This window comes from Dreissena polymorpha, chromosome 4, assembly GCF_020536995.1.
Source record: "Dreissena polymorpha isolate Duluth1 chromosome 4, UMN_Dpol_1.0, whole genome shotgun sequence".
Taxonomy (NCBI): Eukaryota; Metazoa; Mollusca; class Bivalvia; order Myida; family Dreissenidae; genus Dreissena; species Dreissena polymorpha.
The window spans coordinates 69,135,379-69,154,720 of NC_068358.1; the positions used below are offsets into that span (position 1 = coordinate 69,135,379).

General features: G+C 36.3%; 1 protein-coding gene across 1 annotated transcript; it reads left to right on the top strand.

The window, feature by feature from the left end:
• The first annotated feature begins 3,546 nt into the window (after positions 1–3,546).
• On the top strand, positions 3,547–11,508 carry LOC127878957 (putative zinc finger protein 66). The gene is made up of 3 exons (XM_052425523.1): positions 3,547–4,976; positions 7,468–7,641; positions 9,080–11,508. The coding sequence occupies exons 1-3, from the start codon at positions 3,641–3,643 to the stop codon at positions 9,898–9,900; spliced, it is 2,331 nt and encodes a 776-aa protein (XP_052281483.1). The 5' UTR covers positions 3,547–3,640; the 3' UTR covers positions 9,901–11,508.
• The last annotated feature ends 7,834 nt before the right edge of the window (positions 11,509–19,342 follow it).

Here is a 19,342-nt window from a genome sequence, read left to right on the forward strand (position 1 = left end):
GTGTTCACAAGCTTTTTTACGATATAAATATAAGGAAAATGACCCCCTTGCAGCCATGTTTTTTACCGATCCGGACCATTTTCAAACTCAACCGTCATATCCAGAAAACACATGTTCTGACCATATTTCATGAAGATTGGACCAAAAATGTGACTTCTAGAGTGATCACATGTTTTCACTATATACATATAAAGAAAACGGCCCCGCCCCCTGGCGGCCATGTTTTTTCACCGATCTGGATCATTTTCGAACTCGTCCGATATATCAATAAAACCAATGTTTTGAACAAGTTTCATGATGATTGGGCAAAAATTGTGACTTCTAGCGTGTTCAAAAGGTTTCTCTATAGCCATATAAGGAATACTGCCCCGCCCCTGACGGCCATGTTTTTCAACGGACCGGAACCATTTTTGAACTCCACCAACATATCATTTAGACAAAAAATTTGACAAAGTTACATGAAGATTGGGCATCAAATGTGACTTCTACAGTGTTCACAAGGTGTTTTTTACCTAGTGACCTAGTTTTTGACCCAGTTTCGAACTCAGTCGAGGTATCAATGGGACAAATGTTTTGACCAAGTTTCATGAAGATCAGACAATAAATGTGGCCTCTAGAGTGTTCACAAGACAAAATGTTGACGACGGACGACTGACGACGGACAAAAGGCGATCACAAAGCTCACCATGAGCACGTTGTGCTCAGGTGAGCTTAAAAATGTATACTCAAAAGTTTAGAAAATAACTGTATACTGTTGTAACAGTTCGTTTTTTGTTCATTTATACTGACAAACGATCATGTCCACTTTTCGATACAAGATTAGAAATACACAATTGATGATTACATGTGTGGTATTGAAATGAGGACTCACGATGATCAGAGTGAATATCCATAGTCTATGGAGTAAATATTTCTATTGTGTAAATGCCAATGTAACATTTCTTTAATAAATCCGTCTCAAATTTGGTATTGAAAGCTACGTAAGTTTGTACGAGGAAAATGTGCAACCATTTCCGATAATAATTATTCTTCCTCTTTGTTCCATTACTCCTTCTAAATAATCTTTTAATCCGTCTGTAGTGTCTTCTTTTCTTCTTACTCGATCTTCTTCCTCACCGTTTCTTCTGCCTTTGTTGTAGCAGCTGCGATAAAAATAGTAACCATTCATCAGACTTGTGAACATGTTAAATTTGCACTCCGAGAGCGTGTCAAACAACATGTACGTACACTGATAAAAGTCTATATTCAAGTCAATTGTAATTATTCCAAGAATGTGAGAATCAAAGTCAAGAATTGACAATAAAGAACACGGTGATTATTATGTGTTGCATTTTTTTTTAATTTGTTAAAGCCCCAGCTGCCAATCTATTCCTGATCTTTCATGTCTTGTTTCAAGTATAGTAACTGCACGCATTTTAAACAAGTGGAAGTGCTATCCACTTAATTATCTCTGCTCTTCCGATCATCCTGATAAGTTTCAGTGGAAATCCGCTCGTTACAAACTCATGACGCCATCAGTTTGAATTTTGTGGTTCGGGACAGCATCGCACAGGGTTAAAATTCTAACACGTGGTAGCAATAGCCCATTATTTATTCACGCAGCGATATAAAAGGTCTTTGTGCATAGTTTGAGAAAAGAAAGATTTGACATATACATGTACTTATCATTGATTTTGTTTAATTGCATCCTGCTGAACCGAAAGAAAGTAGACCCGACAGTAGACCCGCATCTCATTGACCAACAAGCCGGCTTTCGAAAGGAGAGATTGTGCACGGATCAGATCGCAACCCTGCGGATAATTCTGGAACACTCCATAAAGTGGAATTCGCCCCTGTCTGTCATCTTCATCAACTATGAAATGGCGTTCGACAGCGTTGACCGAGAGTCCCTCTGGAGACTTATGAGTGCCATGAAAGATCACAAACATCATCAGGAAGTCTTATGAAGGGTTGACCTGTAGAATCGTTCATGACTGACAGCTCACGGACGCTTTTGAAGTGAGAATCGGAGTGAGTCGAGGCTTACTCTCACATTTCCTGTTCCTGCTGGCCATAGTCTGGGTCACCATGAACACAGGAAAGGTGTTCAAGATCAACGCACCCAACAACACACCTATCACAGTCCAAGGCGAGGCGCTGGAGGAGGTGGACAGCTTCACCTATCTCGGCAGCATTCTGGACATTTGGACAACCAGGAAGGAAAGGGTGTAGGTGTCAGAACCCGCATCGGTAAAGTATGAGCAGCCTTCCATCAGCTGGACAACATCTGGGGATCCAGCGCAATAAGCATCTCGACCGAGATTAGACTCGTCAATACCATCGTAAAGCCAATACTCCTCTTTGAAGCATAGACCTGGAAATACACGTACTGTCACCACCATAAAGAAAATACAGGTCTTAATTAACAACTGCATCAGGAAGACATCCAAGATGTTCAATGAAGAATTATGGAGAAGAACAAAGCAGCAGCCAGTTGAGGAAGACATCTTTAGAGACGTTGGCTGTGAATAGGCTACACCCTTAGCAAGCCTGCATTCAATACGACAATGCAATCTCTTACATGGAACCCCAAAGTCAGAAGGAAGAGAGGGTGGACTAGAAACTCCTAGCGCATGATCTGGATGCATATGCTAAGCAAATGGGCCAAAAATGGGGGGTAGCTGTTGAGACTCTCCCAGAACCCAGACGCATGGAGGAAGCTGGTTGGCGGTATATGTCCCAAACGGGACCAAAGGCGAAGATGAGATGATATCATAGATTCAGAAAATAATTTAAACATAATGTCTAAATAAAGCTCTATTAATAAACATGCTTATTTTGTTTAATTATAGATCTTTTGTGAGATAGATTATGATCGAACCACAGGTCTAGGGCGCGTGGTCAAGTCACTTTAACACTATCAATTTGTCATAAAACAATATTTTTTATCATCTTGACCAAAAAAAAATTCTATTTTTTTTTTCTGATATGATATATATATTTATTTTATGCTTTCCGGTGGTTTATAGATAAATATCAGTGAAATAAAACTGGTATTCCACTGTTTTAAACAGTGAAAAATAACAGTGAAAAATATTGATATTTGTCACTGTTTTACTGTGAAATGACGTCATTTTTTCAACGAAATGACGTCATAAATCCAGCGAAAGTATCCAGTTTAATTAACTCTTTTACAATGTAAATAAACGATGAAAAAAGCATAAAATAAAAAGAAAATGTGTTGGATTTGATGGAATATCGATTTTAATTCACTCGAGATCATAGAAAATATATATATTGTTTTCTATGATCACTCGTGAAATAAAATCGATATTCCACCGAATCCAACAAATATCCTCTATATCATATCAGATTATTTTTTTTTGAATTTTTTTTTTTTTGTCAATTTGATAAAAAATGTTGTTTAATGACAAATTGATAGTGTTAAAGTGACTTGGCCACGCGCCCTACACCTGTGGATCGAACTATGCAATAAATCGTCTGCTGGTCGAGAATGAACAGTGGGTGTAAACCTTTAAGTTTCGTATAATATTTTTTTCGTTGGGGTCATTTAATATTTCATTTCCGGCAAAACAGAAATAAACGGAAATAAACTGACATTAACAAAAACATGTAAATATTGCACTAAGTACTTGTCAAGATGGTTCTTATATTTACTACAACAACCAGCATTCTGTCAAATGAGTATGTTGAAAAGTTTCCGAAGGATAAACTGGCCGTTGCATTATTCAAAATTGCTAAAGACTCCAGGGTTTCACTTGCTAAAGAGAAGACCTCGTTTGTTATCACGGGAGACTGGATCAATGTAACGCGTGCTTATGAAGCGCTGGAACACTATCTTGAGAACAAGAATCAGTTTGATGAATCTTCTGAATGTAATCTCCAAGAGTCTAAGGGTCGAAATAAAAGTGTTAACAGCAAAGTGCCAAATGCATTTCAGAAACCTGCTCGACGAGGTCGAAAGCCAGGGACTACAATTGTGGCTAAAAGAAATCAGTCAAATAGTTTGCCAGAACCTGTAGTTATGCAACAGCATGATTTTGATAAGCCACAACTAAGCCAACAAATGAATAAAATCCTTCAAAACTATGTAAAACCAACAAAAGTAAGAAATGAATGTCACATATTAAATAACGACTTAGAAGCTAATAATGATAAAATCCAAAATGACATAAATTCAATTCATGTCAAACAAACAGCTGAGAATTGTTTGACATCAAAAAATGAAACATCAGTCAAAGTTGTGATTAAAAAAGAAATCGAACAAGATGAATTTGATGGTGACACAGATATTGAGGACAATTTTGATCTAAATCAAATGATAAACAATCAAACTGATAGTGTTAACCTAGTCACTGATGTTAATGGTAAAGTTGTTAAGTGCAAGAAAATAAAAAATACTATTGGACGCAGCCCTATATCAAATAAAAAAAGACGAAGCACTAAATCCAAATCAACAAGGATAAGGAACAAAAAGAATGAGATAAAAAATTGTATAGAAAATGCCAAAACTGAAATGAAATCGTTTGATTGTACTGAATGTGACTACAGAAGTCCTAACAAAATCAACTTTGTGCAGCACAAGCAGAGAATGCACACTTTTTCATTAAAATGTGATGAATGTGGACATGTATTTGGAATGAAGAAAGATCTTAATCGGCATGTAAAACGTGTTCATGGGGAGCCATCGTATGTTTGTGAAATTTGCCAACGTCATTACAAATTCCGCAGGGCTTATGTTAGCCACATGAAATGTCATGATTCTGATTATGTCAAACAAGACTACCCATGTGAAATATGTGGTAAAACTTTTAGTACTAAGTATGTACTTACAACACATGTTAATGCAGCCCATCTTGGAATAAAGAAATCGTATGTTTGCCCAACCTGTGGTAAGACGTTCACACAGAGGAGCTCCTACCTTATGCATGCAAATGTACATGCAGGGATAAAACCATATGTTTGTCATGTGTGTGGTAAGTTGTGATAAGAAAAAGGATGTTTCATGTTATAAACTCAGGCATATCACCACGATTTTGATAAGGCTAAGGGACAATGACCCACAGTTACATGTATGATTTGTCTTTTTTCTTTCTAAACTTAATGTGTCTTTTATTAATTTCTGTAGACATTATTTTAGAGCTTAAAAAATAGCCAGTACTTGCGGTTTATACATGCAGAGGCTCTAGGTTTTGTTAATTCTTTTTGAAACTTTTCAAGTAACATTTTGATTTTAAAGTCAGCTCTACAACATTGGCAGTTTTTGCATGTATGAAACATTGTTAGTGTTTGTAAGAGCTTTGAGTTTAAATAATAATTTTATACACATTAAAAAAAACATGCAATCATGACAAGCAAGTATTAACATGTACCGGTATGATACGCAAGTATTATAAATGGTTTGGGTAAAAAATAAGGTAAGAAGCCATATAACTTGAACATCACAAAAACTGCTCAAAACAGTTCGTTTAAATCCTGTGGTAAGCCGTTTATCTAGTTCTTCTTGAATGCTCTGAGCTTTTATAACTACATACGTACAGCTCAGTTTATCTACCCCAAATGCTGAGCCTTGTTCATCTTTAATTATATTCACACTTTTGACGAAGTAACCATTTTAATTTTTTCCAATGATTTATAATTTTACAGTGTGTTTGATTTTTTTTCGTTAAAATTTGGGGCCTATAAGTTTATATTTTTCCCAATATGACTTTAATATTCCCAACTGAAGGTTTTCAAAAAAAATATAATAATTTTGTCTCAACATTTAGTTCATCTCCGATGGCTCTATAATTTGAACCTTAGTGAATTAATGTTGAAATCATTTTTATTTTCAATTTTAGAGGGTTTTTTATGCTATAGTTGCCAGTTTGTCCTTCCTTACTTCCTTCCGTCACACTTTTGCTTCCGTTTCTCATAGCACCTTCAAACTCTTTACCGATCTCTTTCATATTTGGCATGTAGGTAATCTAGCATAGACCTCTACCTTTGATGAGGTTTGAGGTCACTGGGGTCAAGGTCAAGGTCACCGGGGCTAATTATAGATTTTTCTGTCACACTTTTGTTACAGTTTCTCATAGCACCTTCAATTCTTTACTGACCTCTTTCATATTTTGCATGTAGGTACATGTACCTTGCATGGACTTCTACCTTTTGATGAGGTTTGAGGTCACAGGGGTCAAGGTCAAGGTCACCAAGGCTAATATTAGGTTTTTCCGTCACACTTTTGTTACAGTTTCTCATAGCACCTTCAATTCTTTACTGACCTCTTTCATATTTTGCATGTAGGTACATGTACCTTGCATGGACTTCTACCTTTTGATGAGGTTTCAGGTTACAGGGGTCAAGGTCAAGGTCACCGAGGCTAATATTAGGTTTTTCCGTCACACTTTAGTTACAGTTTCTCATAGCATCTTCAATTCTTTACCGATCTCTTTCAAATTTGGCATGTAGGTACCTCTCATGGACCTTTACCTTTTGATGAGGTCACTGGGGTCAAGGTCACCAATGCTAATAACAGATTTTTCCGTTGCACTTTTGTTACAGTTTCTCATAGCACCTTTAATTCTTTACCGATCTCTTTCATATTTGGTGTGTATGTACCTTGCATGGACCTCTACCTTTTGATGAGGTTTGAGGTCACTGGGGCCAAGGTCACAGAGGCTAATAATAGATTTTTCCATCACACTTTTGTTACAGTTTCTCATAGCACCTTCAATACTTTACTGATCTCTTTCATATTAATTTTATTTGGCATGTAGGTACATGTACCTTGCATGGACCTTTACCTTTTGCTGAGGTTTGAGGTCACTGTGGTCAAGGTAACCGAGGCTAATAAAAGACTTTTATGCTCCCCCAAATTTTCTTTGGGGAGGAGCATATAGTCGCCGCTTCGTCTGTCCGTGCATGTGTCCGTCCGTCCGTGCACAATTTTTGTCCGGGCTATTTCTCAGCAATTAATGACGGGAATTCAATAAAACTTTATGGGAAGCTTCACTACCGAGAGGAGATGTGCATATTATCAGCCGGTTCTGGTTGGATGATTTTTCACAGAGTTATGGCCCTTTGAAATTTTCCATTAACTGAACATATAGTGCAATTCTTGTCCCCCCAACTACTAGACGTTTCCTTTTATCTGAATATATAGTGCAATATTGTGACAAAATAAAACTTTGGGGAGCATCACCCGTCTCCGACGGTTTCTTGTTTTAGGTGGTTTGACAAAGCGCATCATCGGGGAGCATCCATCAGTTTCACTGATATTCTTGTTTAAAAAAAAATTGACAACAATAATTTCCCAATTTTAGTCAAAACAACATTATATTTTTCTCAATGGAAAGGTTCATGTTTTCTTTCCAAAAATGGTAAATAAACACTGTTATGTAATTTAATGACTTTCAATGACAACTGAGTTATTGTAAAATGCGCTAAAGACAGAGAGTCAGTGACATTTTAATTGTTCATTTTTAGGGAAGGCATTCTCCTATGACAAGTCTTTGAAGGAGCACAAATACATGCATGATTCAGAAAAACATTTTGCATGTGAGATCTGCAAGAAAACATTTCGCCAGAAGACCAGCCTCCAGATTCACCTTAAGATTCACAAAGAGTCCAGAGATTACATCTGTCAGTCTTGCGGGAAAGGTAATATTCAGTGACAGCCACAACATATGCATATAAAATATAATTTTTGTTTGCTTTGGCTGTAATACTTGAACTATTTTTCTCATTAAATGAAGACATACATTTTTATGCCCCCGGAAGGCGGAAGGGTGGCATATAGCAGTTGAACTGTCCGTCGGTCCATCAATCTGTGCGTCCGTCCGAAAACTTAAACATTGCCCATAAATTTTGCAATATTGAAGATAGCAACCTGATATTTGGCATGCATGTGTATCTCATGAAGCTGCACATTTTGAGTGGTGAAAGGTCAAGGTCATCCTTCAAGGTCAAAGATATGGCTTCAAAGCCGCGCAATAGGGGGCATTATGTTTCTGACAAACACATCTCTTGTTTTCAAGAGTGTTTGCATGTGTTGTTGGGAAATCTGTGTCTGTGACACATCTGGTTGTTCTTTGTCCTTATTCTTATTTAATCTGTCCACTTAACCCTTTCTCACTTAGAAGCAAAGTAAAAATGGCTATGTGCAAACAGCATAAAACCAGAACAGCCTGGTAGATCGCGGTGGTGTAGTGGATGATGTGTCCGCCTCGCGATCGGGATTTCTTGGGTTCACTCCCTACCCAGGGAGCGTTCTCATTATCTCCTCCATAGACACCAAGTACTGGTTCTTCCCAGGAAACGGACTCGATAATGTCCATATCTGCCTATAATGCTCGAAAGGGCGCTTGGCAGTATACATAGATAGATAGCCTGTGATTAACTCGCAGTAATTTTATGTTCACGATTTATGCTGTTTGCTGATTATCTGTATCTAAGCCTTATAATCTTGAATCTAATAAGAAAGGTCTTATAATAAATATAACTTTGTAACGGAACTACAAATACATGTAAATACATCATAACATGTACGTATCTCAGTGGTAAAGGGTTAAATTGATAAGCAAATAGTTTTGGACTTTTCCTTATCTACATGTATAAAGTAAATTGTTTTGGTTAATCGTGGAATATTTAAGGCAATTTTTTCAAGTAGTATGTTTTGTTGTACCCCTTATGGTGTTAGTGGGTCAGTCAGTTGGTTACATGTGTATGTCTGCTCTATATTTCATATTATGCCCTTAGATGAAATTTGAAATGAGTTTAGGCCATTGAGACTTAGCAGTAGGCATGAGTCAATAACATTCTAAGATCAATGTCTGAGTTTGTATTTTCATGTCTACACCATTTTCCTCACTTTGATTCAAATTGAAGGATTTTCGTGAAACATGCCTAAAATCTAAAGTGTCAATTTAAAGATGTGCAGACAATACAAATCAGTCACAACGACTGAAGGTCATGGTGACATTAATGGTCAAAAGTTAGAGACTCTATTTTTGTGTAAGCTTCATTCATAACTGTTATTATAATTTTAACCATGACATTTCAATGCTACTTACATGTACATTGTTAATTATTTCTCAAGGTTTCACTCAGAAGCAATCATTGCACAGACACGAGCGGATTCACAATGGTGACAAGCCTTTCCAGTGTACATTGTGCCAGAGAACATTTAATGATTACTCCATCATTCGTCGTCATATGATACTTCTACATAAACGTGATCCAAAGGACCCTGGTAGTTGGAAGAAAGAAATCATCAATACAGTGAAAAAAGCGACTGCTTTCTACATCGAGGGTGGGTCCGGTTACAATGCTGGTGGAAGAGCTCCTCCATTGGTGGAAACACATACAGATACTAGGCCCTCCTGTCAAGACTTGAACAGTTCACCAGATAATGTATCTGTAACTAAATCGGGTAAAAAGCCTTCTAGCCAGCCTGTCAAGAAAGAGTTATCTGCAGAAGAAAGTGGTTTGAGACAGGGTCACCTGCATGAGATGGCCCGAGCTGTCTACCCACAAGTAACATCTTTGAGCAATGTAGAGACTGATTCTCAGGCTTCTCCACTGCCTCTAAATTATAGCATCCCTGCACACTTTTCTGATAGTGCAAGAGAGGAGCATGGTGCTACAACTGAGCTAGATATTGATAAAATATCTGACCGCTATCAAATGCTTACCAACTCATATCATGCGATTGCTCCTGCGCGGACAGAGTTGCCTCCCATTGGGTTGTCAGTACTTAGCAACCAGGGCATGGATGCTATACGATCACAGGAACTGTCTCATTCAGCAGCACAGAATGATTCAAGTTACACCCAGACAATGTCTAATGCCTGGATGTATCCAAATTACCCATATTATAGCACACATCATTTTTCACAGTTTCAGGGTCCTCCCAGTTAAGTCTTTGCATCATGATGCTAGGCTACTGTTGTCTATTTATTTGTTGAATTAAATTCTACTTTAAGATGAAGTTCACTTAAATGAAAGCTAATTAACAAAAATAGTGTTAAATTTTTTTTGCCAGAAAATAACCAAAACATTCGCTTAAAGCTTTAAATTCTTTTGAGTAATCATATTTTCAAAATAATTTCTATGATAACTAATTAGACCATGAATCTTTTATATATGATTGGATAATTTATTTAAAGTTAAGCAAATCAAGATCTGATTAAAAAAAAATCTTTTTCAGTAATTTAGTTATGTTGATCTCGCAACTTCATTTAATATTGTTATTCCAGCAAACATTAATGAGAATGTTCCATTTTGGCGAGCCATCATCTGTAAGGCCTGTTTAAGTAGCTGAGTGTATGTCAGTGTGTGTTTGTGTCTGTCTGAGTTTGACTGGACTGTAACTTGATAATTCATTCTCAATGTAAAAATGCTTGACTACACATTTTTATTACCGGGTATTTCAAGATTGAATGTGGCTTATTAAACGTTGTTTCCCAAGCTTTAAAGTCAAGGTTAATCTTAGATGTCAAGGGTCAATTATTGCCACTGTACATCAATGATCATGTCAAGACTGTCACTTTGTCATTAATCATGCACTTAAAAAACTTAACTAATGTGCCCCATGTTTAGACGTTATGTTGGGATTAAGATCACGAAAGATATCATCTCATCATCCTTGCCCAAAGATCAAGATCAAGGTCACACCTAGAGGTTGTTCAACCTGTGTCCCTAGCAAAAAGGTCTAAGTTACACTCAATAGGTCTTAAGGCATAATGCAGATAGTCTCGACTGTAACTTCTTGATTCGGCATGCAATTTAAAACTAACAAATGTTTACCTTGTGAAGACAGTGTTGTGTATGAGACCCATATATCAAGATCATATTTAATCAAGATTTATAAGAGCTCAATTTACTTAAACTTTCATATGCAAATAAAAAATAAGACACCACAAATATTCACTCATATAAAAACCTTGGTTGAAATGTCAAGGTCCAACTACTTAGAGGCCCAGGTCAAATTTTGACATCACTTGTCCAAAATGAAGCTTCATTTTATATTATTTGACAGGCTTTTTAACCATTTAACCCCCCCCCCCCCCCCCCCCCCCCCCACACACACACACAAATCTACAGAATGTGAAGATGGCAATTTGCATGCAAAACAGTTTCCATTGGTAACGTCAACACTAAGAGGCCATTATTAGTTTACCTCAGGAGAGTGATTGTGATCAGTGTATGTCAGACATGGTCAATAATTGGCTTGCTGCCACTCAAAAGGTCACATTTTTCTCTCAATCTTGGTCAGGATATTTATCGTTCCCATAAGTTCAAGAAACCTTACACTGATTGATATTTAGTTTCAAAATACCAATGTAAAACCAGTTATGTATTGTTATGATGTAAACAAAATTACCCTGTGTTATATAACAATTGTGCGAGTCATGTTTGTTTGAACAAGTTTTTTTGTGTGTAGAATTGACATTTTATGTAGTGTAAGTTACATAATATATAATGTACCCGATACCCAAGTAAGAATGAATAAATCAGTTAAACTTGCTTTAATTCTTATGTTTGTATCAGAACATGTACTTTAGCTCTTAAATGAAGAATAATAGGTTAGTGTTGATTATAGATTAGGGTACTGTTTATCATGCAAGGCTAAGAAAACAAAAAGCACTCGCCTAGGCTCGTGCTTTTTAGTTTTCGTGCCCAGCATGATAAATCTGATCTATAATCAACACTAATCTATTATTCTGATCATCCCACTTTTTATTCAGTTAACCTTTTTATTTTAACAAAATTAGTATAAATGGATAATTTCTCTGGATTTATGACGTCATTTTGTCGAAAAAATGAGGTCATTTCGTGCCGTGGTTTATAGCAGAAATTTAATCAACTGGGCTTTAAAGTGATATTATGCGCATCTAACAGTATATGTTATGTTTATAGGTGTCTATTGCAACCTTTGTTTATTTTAGGTGTTTTCACTTCATATACACTTATATTTGTTAATGCAGCATCAACATACTACATGTAAAACAATATCCCAGAAAGAGAAAATTAATGCATTTGAATATCAAACGTATTTTCGTTTTGACATTTGACGACAGAAATGATTTGATGTATGATGTGAATCTTAATTTAGTTTTAGTGCAGACTCGTTCATACGACACACGAACACTAACTCGGATCCTAATAAAAAGACAGTTACGCTCGGCTTAGAGGACTGGTCATGTAAAATATCGAATATAATATATATTTTTTATAAACAACTGGTAGCAAGATGAGTTATAGATAATTGGTCAGTTACCACATTTTAACTCACTCTTTTGACCTGTTAATTCTTTTCAGCTCAATTCAACAGTGAACAAGAGCACCGCCTTGCGGGTGCAGACCGCTCATCTATTTTCTTTTAAAAGGTGAAGGGACTCTCATTTTCAATCACAAAGGAGGGGGGGGGGTGGAGTGAAGAGGGGTGTATAGTGTGGGGGCGTGGACATTTATTACATTATCTTCCAAAATTGCGAAAAAAAATGCAAAAATGCAAAAAAAAAATCGGGGGGGGGGGGGGATTCTTGGGTGAGATGGTTGGACGGTATTTCAAACATAATATAATAAACATAAATATTTGTGTTGTTTAACCGTTTCAAAAAAAAAAAATATAGGGGGGGGTGGGGGGTGGGGATAGTGTGAGGGTGTGGTGGTCATTTATGAGATGATCTTAAAAAAAAAAAAAAAAAAAAAAAAATAGGGGGGGGGGGGGGATTGGGGGTATTCTTGGGTGCGATGGTTGGACAGTATTTCAAACATAAAATAATGAAAATAAACATTTGTGTTGTTTAACCGTTTAAAAAAAAAAATTGGGGGTTGGGTGGGGGGGGGGGGGATATAGTATAGTGTGAGGGTGTGGTGGTCATTTGTGAGATGATCTTAAAAAAAATAAATTAGGGGGGGAATTCGGGGGGGGGGGGGGGGGAGGGGGGTATTCTTGGGAACGATGGTTGGACGGTATTTCAAACATAAAATAATAAAAATAAATATTTGTGTTTTTTAACCGTTTCAAAAAAAAACAATTTGGGGGGTGGGGGGGGGGGGGTATAGTATAGTGTGAGGATGTGGTGGTCATTTGAGAGATGATCTTAAAAAAAAAAAAAAAAAAAAAATTAGGGGGGGGGGAGGACACGGGGGATGGTTTGGGTGGAGTCTATTGTGGTATGTCAGGTAAGAGTAGTTTTGTCAAAGTATCAAGCAAATCTAATCATAAATAAAGAAGTTATGGCATTTTTAGCAAAATTTAATAATTTGACCTTGAGAGTCAAGGTCATTCAAAGGTCAAGGTAAAATTCAACTTGCCAGGTACAGTAACCTCATGATAGAATGAAAGTAAATGAAGTTTGAAAGCAATAGCCTTGATACTTTACAAGTAAAGTGGATCGAAACACAAAATTTAACCATATATTAAAAGTTACGAAGTCAAAAAAGGGCCATAATTCCGTAAAAATGACAACCAGAGTTATGCAACTTGTCCTTTTACTGTACCCTTATGATAGTTTGCGAGTGTTCCAAGTATGAAAGCAATATTTATGATAGTTAAGGGGTAAAGTGGACCAAAACACAAAACTTAACAAAATTTTCATTTTTCTAATTATAAAGGGCCCATAATTCCGTCCAAATGCCAGTTAGAGTTACATAACTTTGCCTGCACAGTCCCCTTATGATAGTTAATACATGTAAGTGTTGCAAGTATGAAAGCAATAGCTTTGATACTGTAGGAATAAAGTGGACCTAAACACAAAACTTAACCAAATTTTCAATTTTCTAAGTATAAAAAGGGCACATAATTCTGTCAAAATGCACGCCAGAGTTATCTAACTTTGCCTGCCCAGTCCCCTCATGATAGTTAGTAAGTGTTGCAAGTATGAAAGCAATAGCTTTGATACTTAAGGAATAAAATGGACCTAAACACAAAACTTTACCAAAATTTTCAATTTTCTAAGTATAAAAAGGGCACATAATTCTGTCAAAATGCACGCCAGAGTTATCTAACTTTGCCTGCCCAGTTCCCTCATGATAGTAAGTAAGTGTACCAAGTTTGAATGCAATAGCATTGATACTTTCTGAGAAAAGTGGACCTAAACGCAAAACTTAACCGGACGCCAACGCCAACGCCGACGCCAAGGTGATGACAATAGCTCATATTTTTTTTTCAAAAAATAGATGAGCTAAAAATGCGCATTTCACTTCAATCAACCGAATTTGCTGTAAAAGTTGGATAAATATACACATGTACAAACAATTTTTCAAGAAAACAAATGAAAGCATTTTGTGTTAAAAACGAATTAAATGGATCATTTTGGTCTTAAATAAAAAATAAGCATGAACTGTCTCCTGTGACACAACAGTTTACTATAGTTAAGCATACACTATGACATATTTACATTCATAAAAAAATACTGAATATAAATGAGATTCCATGATTCACATAGCATATATGAAAAATAAAATTAATGGTAAAAGCTGTTGAGTCTGTGGTGCATTACAAGTTTTGCTTAAGTGTATATTAATGATCAGCGTAAGAAAAAAGGTCGTCTTATGCCATATACGGCAAGCATAGCTCCTGAACAGCCTGCATATTGTGCAGTCTGTTCTGAATTTTCCCTGCCCTCAAGTAAGACGCTGAAACCTTGTGTGACTTAATAGTGGACAGCGTAGCTCCTGACCTGTGTGTGCTTTGTGCTGGCTGGTGTGGAGATCTGACACAAGACCCATTGAATGAAGCAAACATTATTTGTCAGAATAAATGGTGCTTTCCGACCTTAAAATGAATGAACAGTTAATATGTAACACTATTACTTATGTGTATAAATTGCCACCAATAACTGACTATAAATCTTGTAAAAGCCCCTTATACGTTTATTTGTTTAAGAATTGCACCATTCTGTCCATTCAAAAATATGTCCCTAAATTATGAGTTAACCTTCATGTTGCATCAAGATTGACATTGCTGCTGTCAAGGTAAATTTTTGAGGTCAAAATACAGCACTCTTTTGTCAGCTTTGGGGTTCCATGCTCTCAATTTTATCAAAATCTCAAATATGACGCTACTATTTATCCAATTACTGGATCGGATGAAATCGTGAAAGGCCATCACCGTCAGATGACCTTCCAATAACCGGTCATATTATGGCCTACAAAGTGTTGTTATATAGAATCATGAACTGCCATGCAGAAAATTTACATGTACAACAGCAATTGCTGTTTGATTAACACTATCAATTGTAGTCAACATTATTTATTTCCATGGATCTTTAGAAATACAACCGCTTTATGAAATCTTCAAAAATGAGACATAGCAAAACAATTTCATTTGACCAACCAGTACTGTTAGGAAGGTCATTTGAGTCTGAGCAGTTACATCATGTCTTCAGATCTTAAAACCTTTACAAATATATTTTAATGAGATTGTACTCAACATTATTTATTTCGATGGATCTTTAGAAATACAACCGCTTTATGAAATCTTCACCAATGAGACTTAGCAAAACAATTTCATTTGACCAACCAGTACTGTTGGGAAGGTCATTTGAGACTGAGCAGTTACATCATGTCTTCAGATCTTAAAACCTTTACAAATATATTTTAACGAGATTGTAGTCAACATTATTTATTTCCATGGATCTTTAGAAATACAAACGCTTTATGAAATCTTCAAAAATGAGACTTAGCAAAACAATTTCATTTGACCAACCAGTACTGTTGGGAAGGTCATTTGAGTCTGAGCAGTTACATCATGTCTTCAGATCTTAAAACCTTTACAAATATATTTTAATGAGATTAGTCTGCTTATAACTTGACCATACTTTGGACACTTTAAAAATAACTTATCACAGATGCTCTACAGTACATATTTGTCAAAGAGTGTCACTGTCTATTATACCCTGTTGCCCTAGTTGTATGTTTTTGATTGATGTTGATGATTTAACGACTTCCCACAAACATTTGCTTAATGACATCAAACTTTAAGTTACTTCTTGTTACTTTCATTTTCTAGGTATGAAATATGCATGGTTCATTTTAACACATTTTAGTTGTTACACATGTGGTGAAATTTCACTGACAGAGAACATTTGAAAAATTTGTCTTTAAGGGACCGCATGTCTATGAGCTAATTCTGATAATTGTATTATTTAGTAAACTGATATAGGTGACAATTCCAGGTCAACTTCTTATTGATCATGGAATAAAAAACAATTGTGCAAATATTGATAACCTCAAAATTTGTTAATTGACAGTTAAAAACTTTATTTCCAACAACATATTTTATAATAATTTGGCATTAATAACTATATGCCATTGAATCATTATTTTAAACAGTCTAAAACTAGAGGACCAAGATGGTCCTAGGTTGCTCATGAATCTGAGTTAAAGGGATCAGGATGTTTAATGTTAAAGCATTAACTATAAAAATATATAGTTGGAGAACTTCCTTTAAAAATTGTTTGAACTCATCTCCTCATGTCAACATCGTTGCTGACAGCTTGGCAGAAGTGTGTGAAAGTTTTCAATACAAAGGGTTTTTGAATTTTAAACAATAATATATAAGAAACAAGAGGGCCAAGAGGCCCTAGTTTGCTCACCTGAGAGGAGTCAGTTCATTCAATCTTTACCAAACGTCAAACTTGACCTAGATATTGTCCAGACAAACATCCTGGTCAAGTTTCATCATTATTGAACCAAAACTCTGGCGTATGGAGTGTTTTTGTAAGATTTGACCTGGTGATCTATATTTTGAGTTGACCCCCCTTACCAAACATCAGACTTTGCTTACAAAAATAAATATTATGACCAAAATTCATAAAACCTGAAACAAAATTGTGACCTCTATAGTGTTTACAAGGATTTTGTATAATATAATGAACATTTTGACAATCTAAGGGCAATAATTATGGCATTAATTATGTGATTTTGCTCATTATCAAACTTGACTGAGATCTTTCAGCAACTTTGATAAAGAATGCTTGAGAAATGTGCATGCTAGAGTGTTTACAAACCAAATGTGGACAGGCGGACGGCGGACAAAGACCAATCATTAAACCTCACCTGAGCAATCAGGTGAGATAAAAAGTGTGATTCACCGATCTAAGCCATTTTCCAACTTGTCACAGAAATAAATACAAGAGCACCGCCTTGCGGGCAGACCGCTCATCTATTTTTCTTTTTAAAGGTGAAGGGACCTACCTCAATTTCAATCACAAAGGAGGGAGGGGTGGAGTGGAGAGGGTGTATGGTGTGGGGGTGTGGTCATTTATTACATTATTTTCCAAAAATAAAAAATGCAAAAAAATACATGTTTCAAAAAACATTTTTTTTTTTTTTTTGGGGGGGGGGGGGGGGTTTGGGCGGGGTATAGTGTGAGAGTGTGGTGGTAATTTATTAGATGATCTTTAAAAAAAAAAAATTGGGGGAGGCGGGGATTCGGGGGGGGGGGGGGGATGGTTTGGGTGGAGTCTATTGTGGTATGTCAGGTAAGTGTTGTTTTGTCAAAGTATCGATCAAATCTAATCATAAATAAAGAAGTTATGGCAATTTTAGCAAAATTTTATAATTTAACCTTGAGAGTCAAGGTCATTGAAAGGACAAGGTAAAATTCAACTTGCCAGGTACAGTACCCTCATGATAGCATGAAAGTATTTGAAGTTTGAAAGCAATAGCCTTGATACTTTAGAAGTAAAGTGGATCTAAACACAAAATTTAACCATATATTCAAAGTTACTAAGTCAAAAAAGGGCCATAAGTCTGTACAAATGACAACCAGAGTTATGCAACTTGTCCTTTACAGTCCCCTTATGATAGTTTGCGAGTGTTCCATGTATGAAAGCAATATCTATGATACTTTAGGGGTAAAGCGGACCAAAACACAAAACTTAACCAAATTTTCAATTTTCTAAGTATAAAGGGCCCATTATTCCGTCAAAATGCCAGTCAGACTTACATTACTTTGCCTGCATAGTCCCCTTATGATAGTTAGTAAGTGTTGCAAGTATGAAAGCAATAGCTTTGATACTTTAGGAATAAATTGGACCTAAACACAAAACTTAACCAAATTTTCAATTTTCTAAGTATAAAAAGGGCACATAATTCTGTCGAAATGCCAGTCAGAGTTACATAACTTTGCCTGCACAGTCCCCTTATGATAGTTAGTATGTGTTGCAAGTATGAAAGCAATAGCTTCGATACTTAAGGAATAAAATGGACCTTAACACAAAACTTAACCAAAATTTTCAATTTTCTAAGTATAAAAAGGGCACATAATTCTGGCAAAATGCACGCCAGAGTTATCTAACTTTGCCTGCCCAGTCCCCTCATGATAGTAAGTAAGTGTACCAAGTTTGAATGCAATAGCATTGATTCTTTATGAGAAAAGTGGACCTAAACGCAAAACATAACCGGATGCCGACGCCAAAGTGATGACAATAGCTCTTTTTTTTTCAAAAAATAGATGAGCTAAACACCAATGTATTGACTAAGTTTCACGATGATTAGGCAAATAATGTGACTTCTATAGTGTTCGATCACAAGGTTTCTCTCTAGTCACATAAGGAAAACTGCCCCACCCCCCTGTCAGCCATGTTTTTTGACTGATGGGGACCATTTGCAAACTCATCTGAGATATATATAAAACCAATCTTTTCACCAAGTTTCATGATTGGACAAAAAATGTGACTTCTAGAGTGTTCACAAGCTTTTTTTACTATGTATAAATATAAGAAAACTCCCCCCCCCCCCAGCAGCCATATTATTCAACTGACCGGAACCATTTTCGAACTCAACTCTCATATCAAAGAAACAAATGTTCTGACCAAATTTCATGAAAATTTGGCTAAAAATGTGACTTCTAGAGTGTTCACATGTTTTCACTATATACATATTGAGAAAAATGCCCCGCCCACTGGCGGCCATGTTTTTTCACGGATCACAGACCATTTTCGAACTCGTCCAAGATATCAATTAAACCAATGTTTTGACAAACTTTCATGATGATTGGGCAAACATTGTGACTTCTAGAGTGTTATCAAGGTTTCTCTATAGCCAAATAAGGAAAACTGCCCCGCCCACTGGCGGCCATGTTTTTCAATGGACCGGAACCACTTTTGAACTCAACCAACATATCATTTAGACAAACATTTTGACAAGTTACATGAAGATTGGACATAAAATGTGACTTCTACAGTGTTTACAAGTTTTTTCTTTTTTTTTGACCTAGTGACCTAGTTTTTTACCCGACATGACCCAGTTTCGAACTCGACCGAGATTTCATTGGGACACAGCTTCTGACCAAGTTTCATGAAGATCGGAAAAGAAATGTGCCCTCTAGAAAATACACTGTATT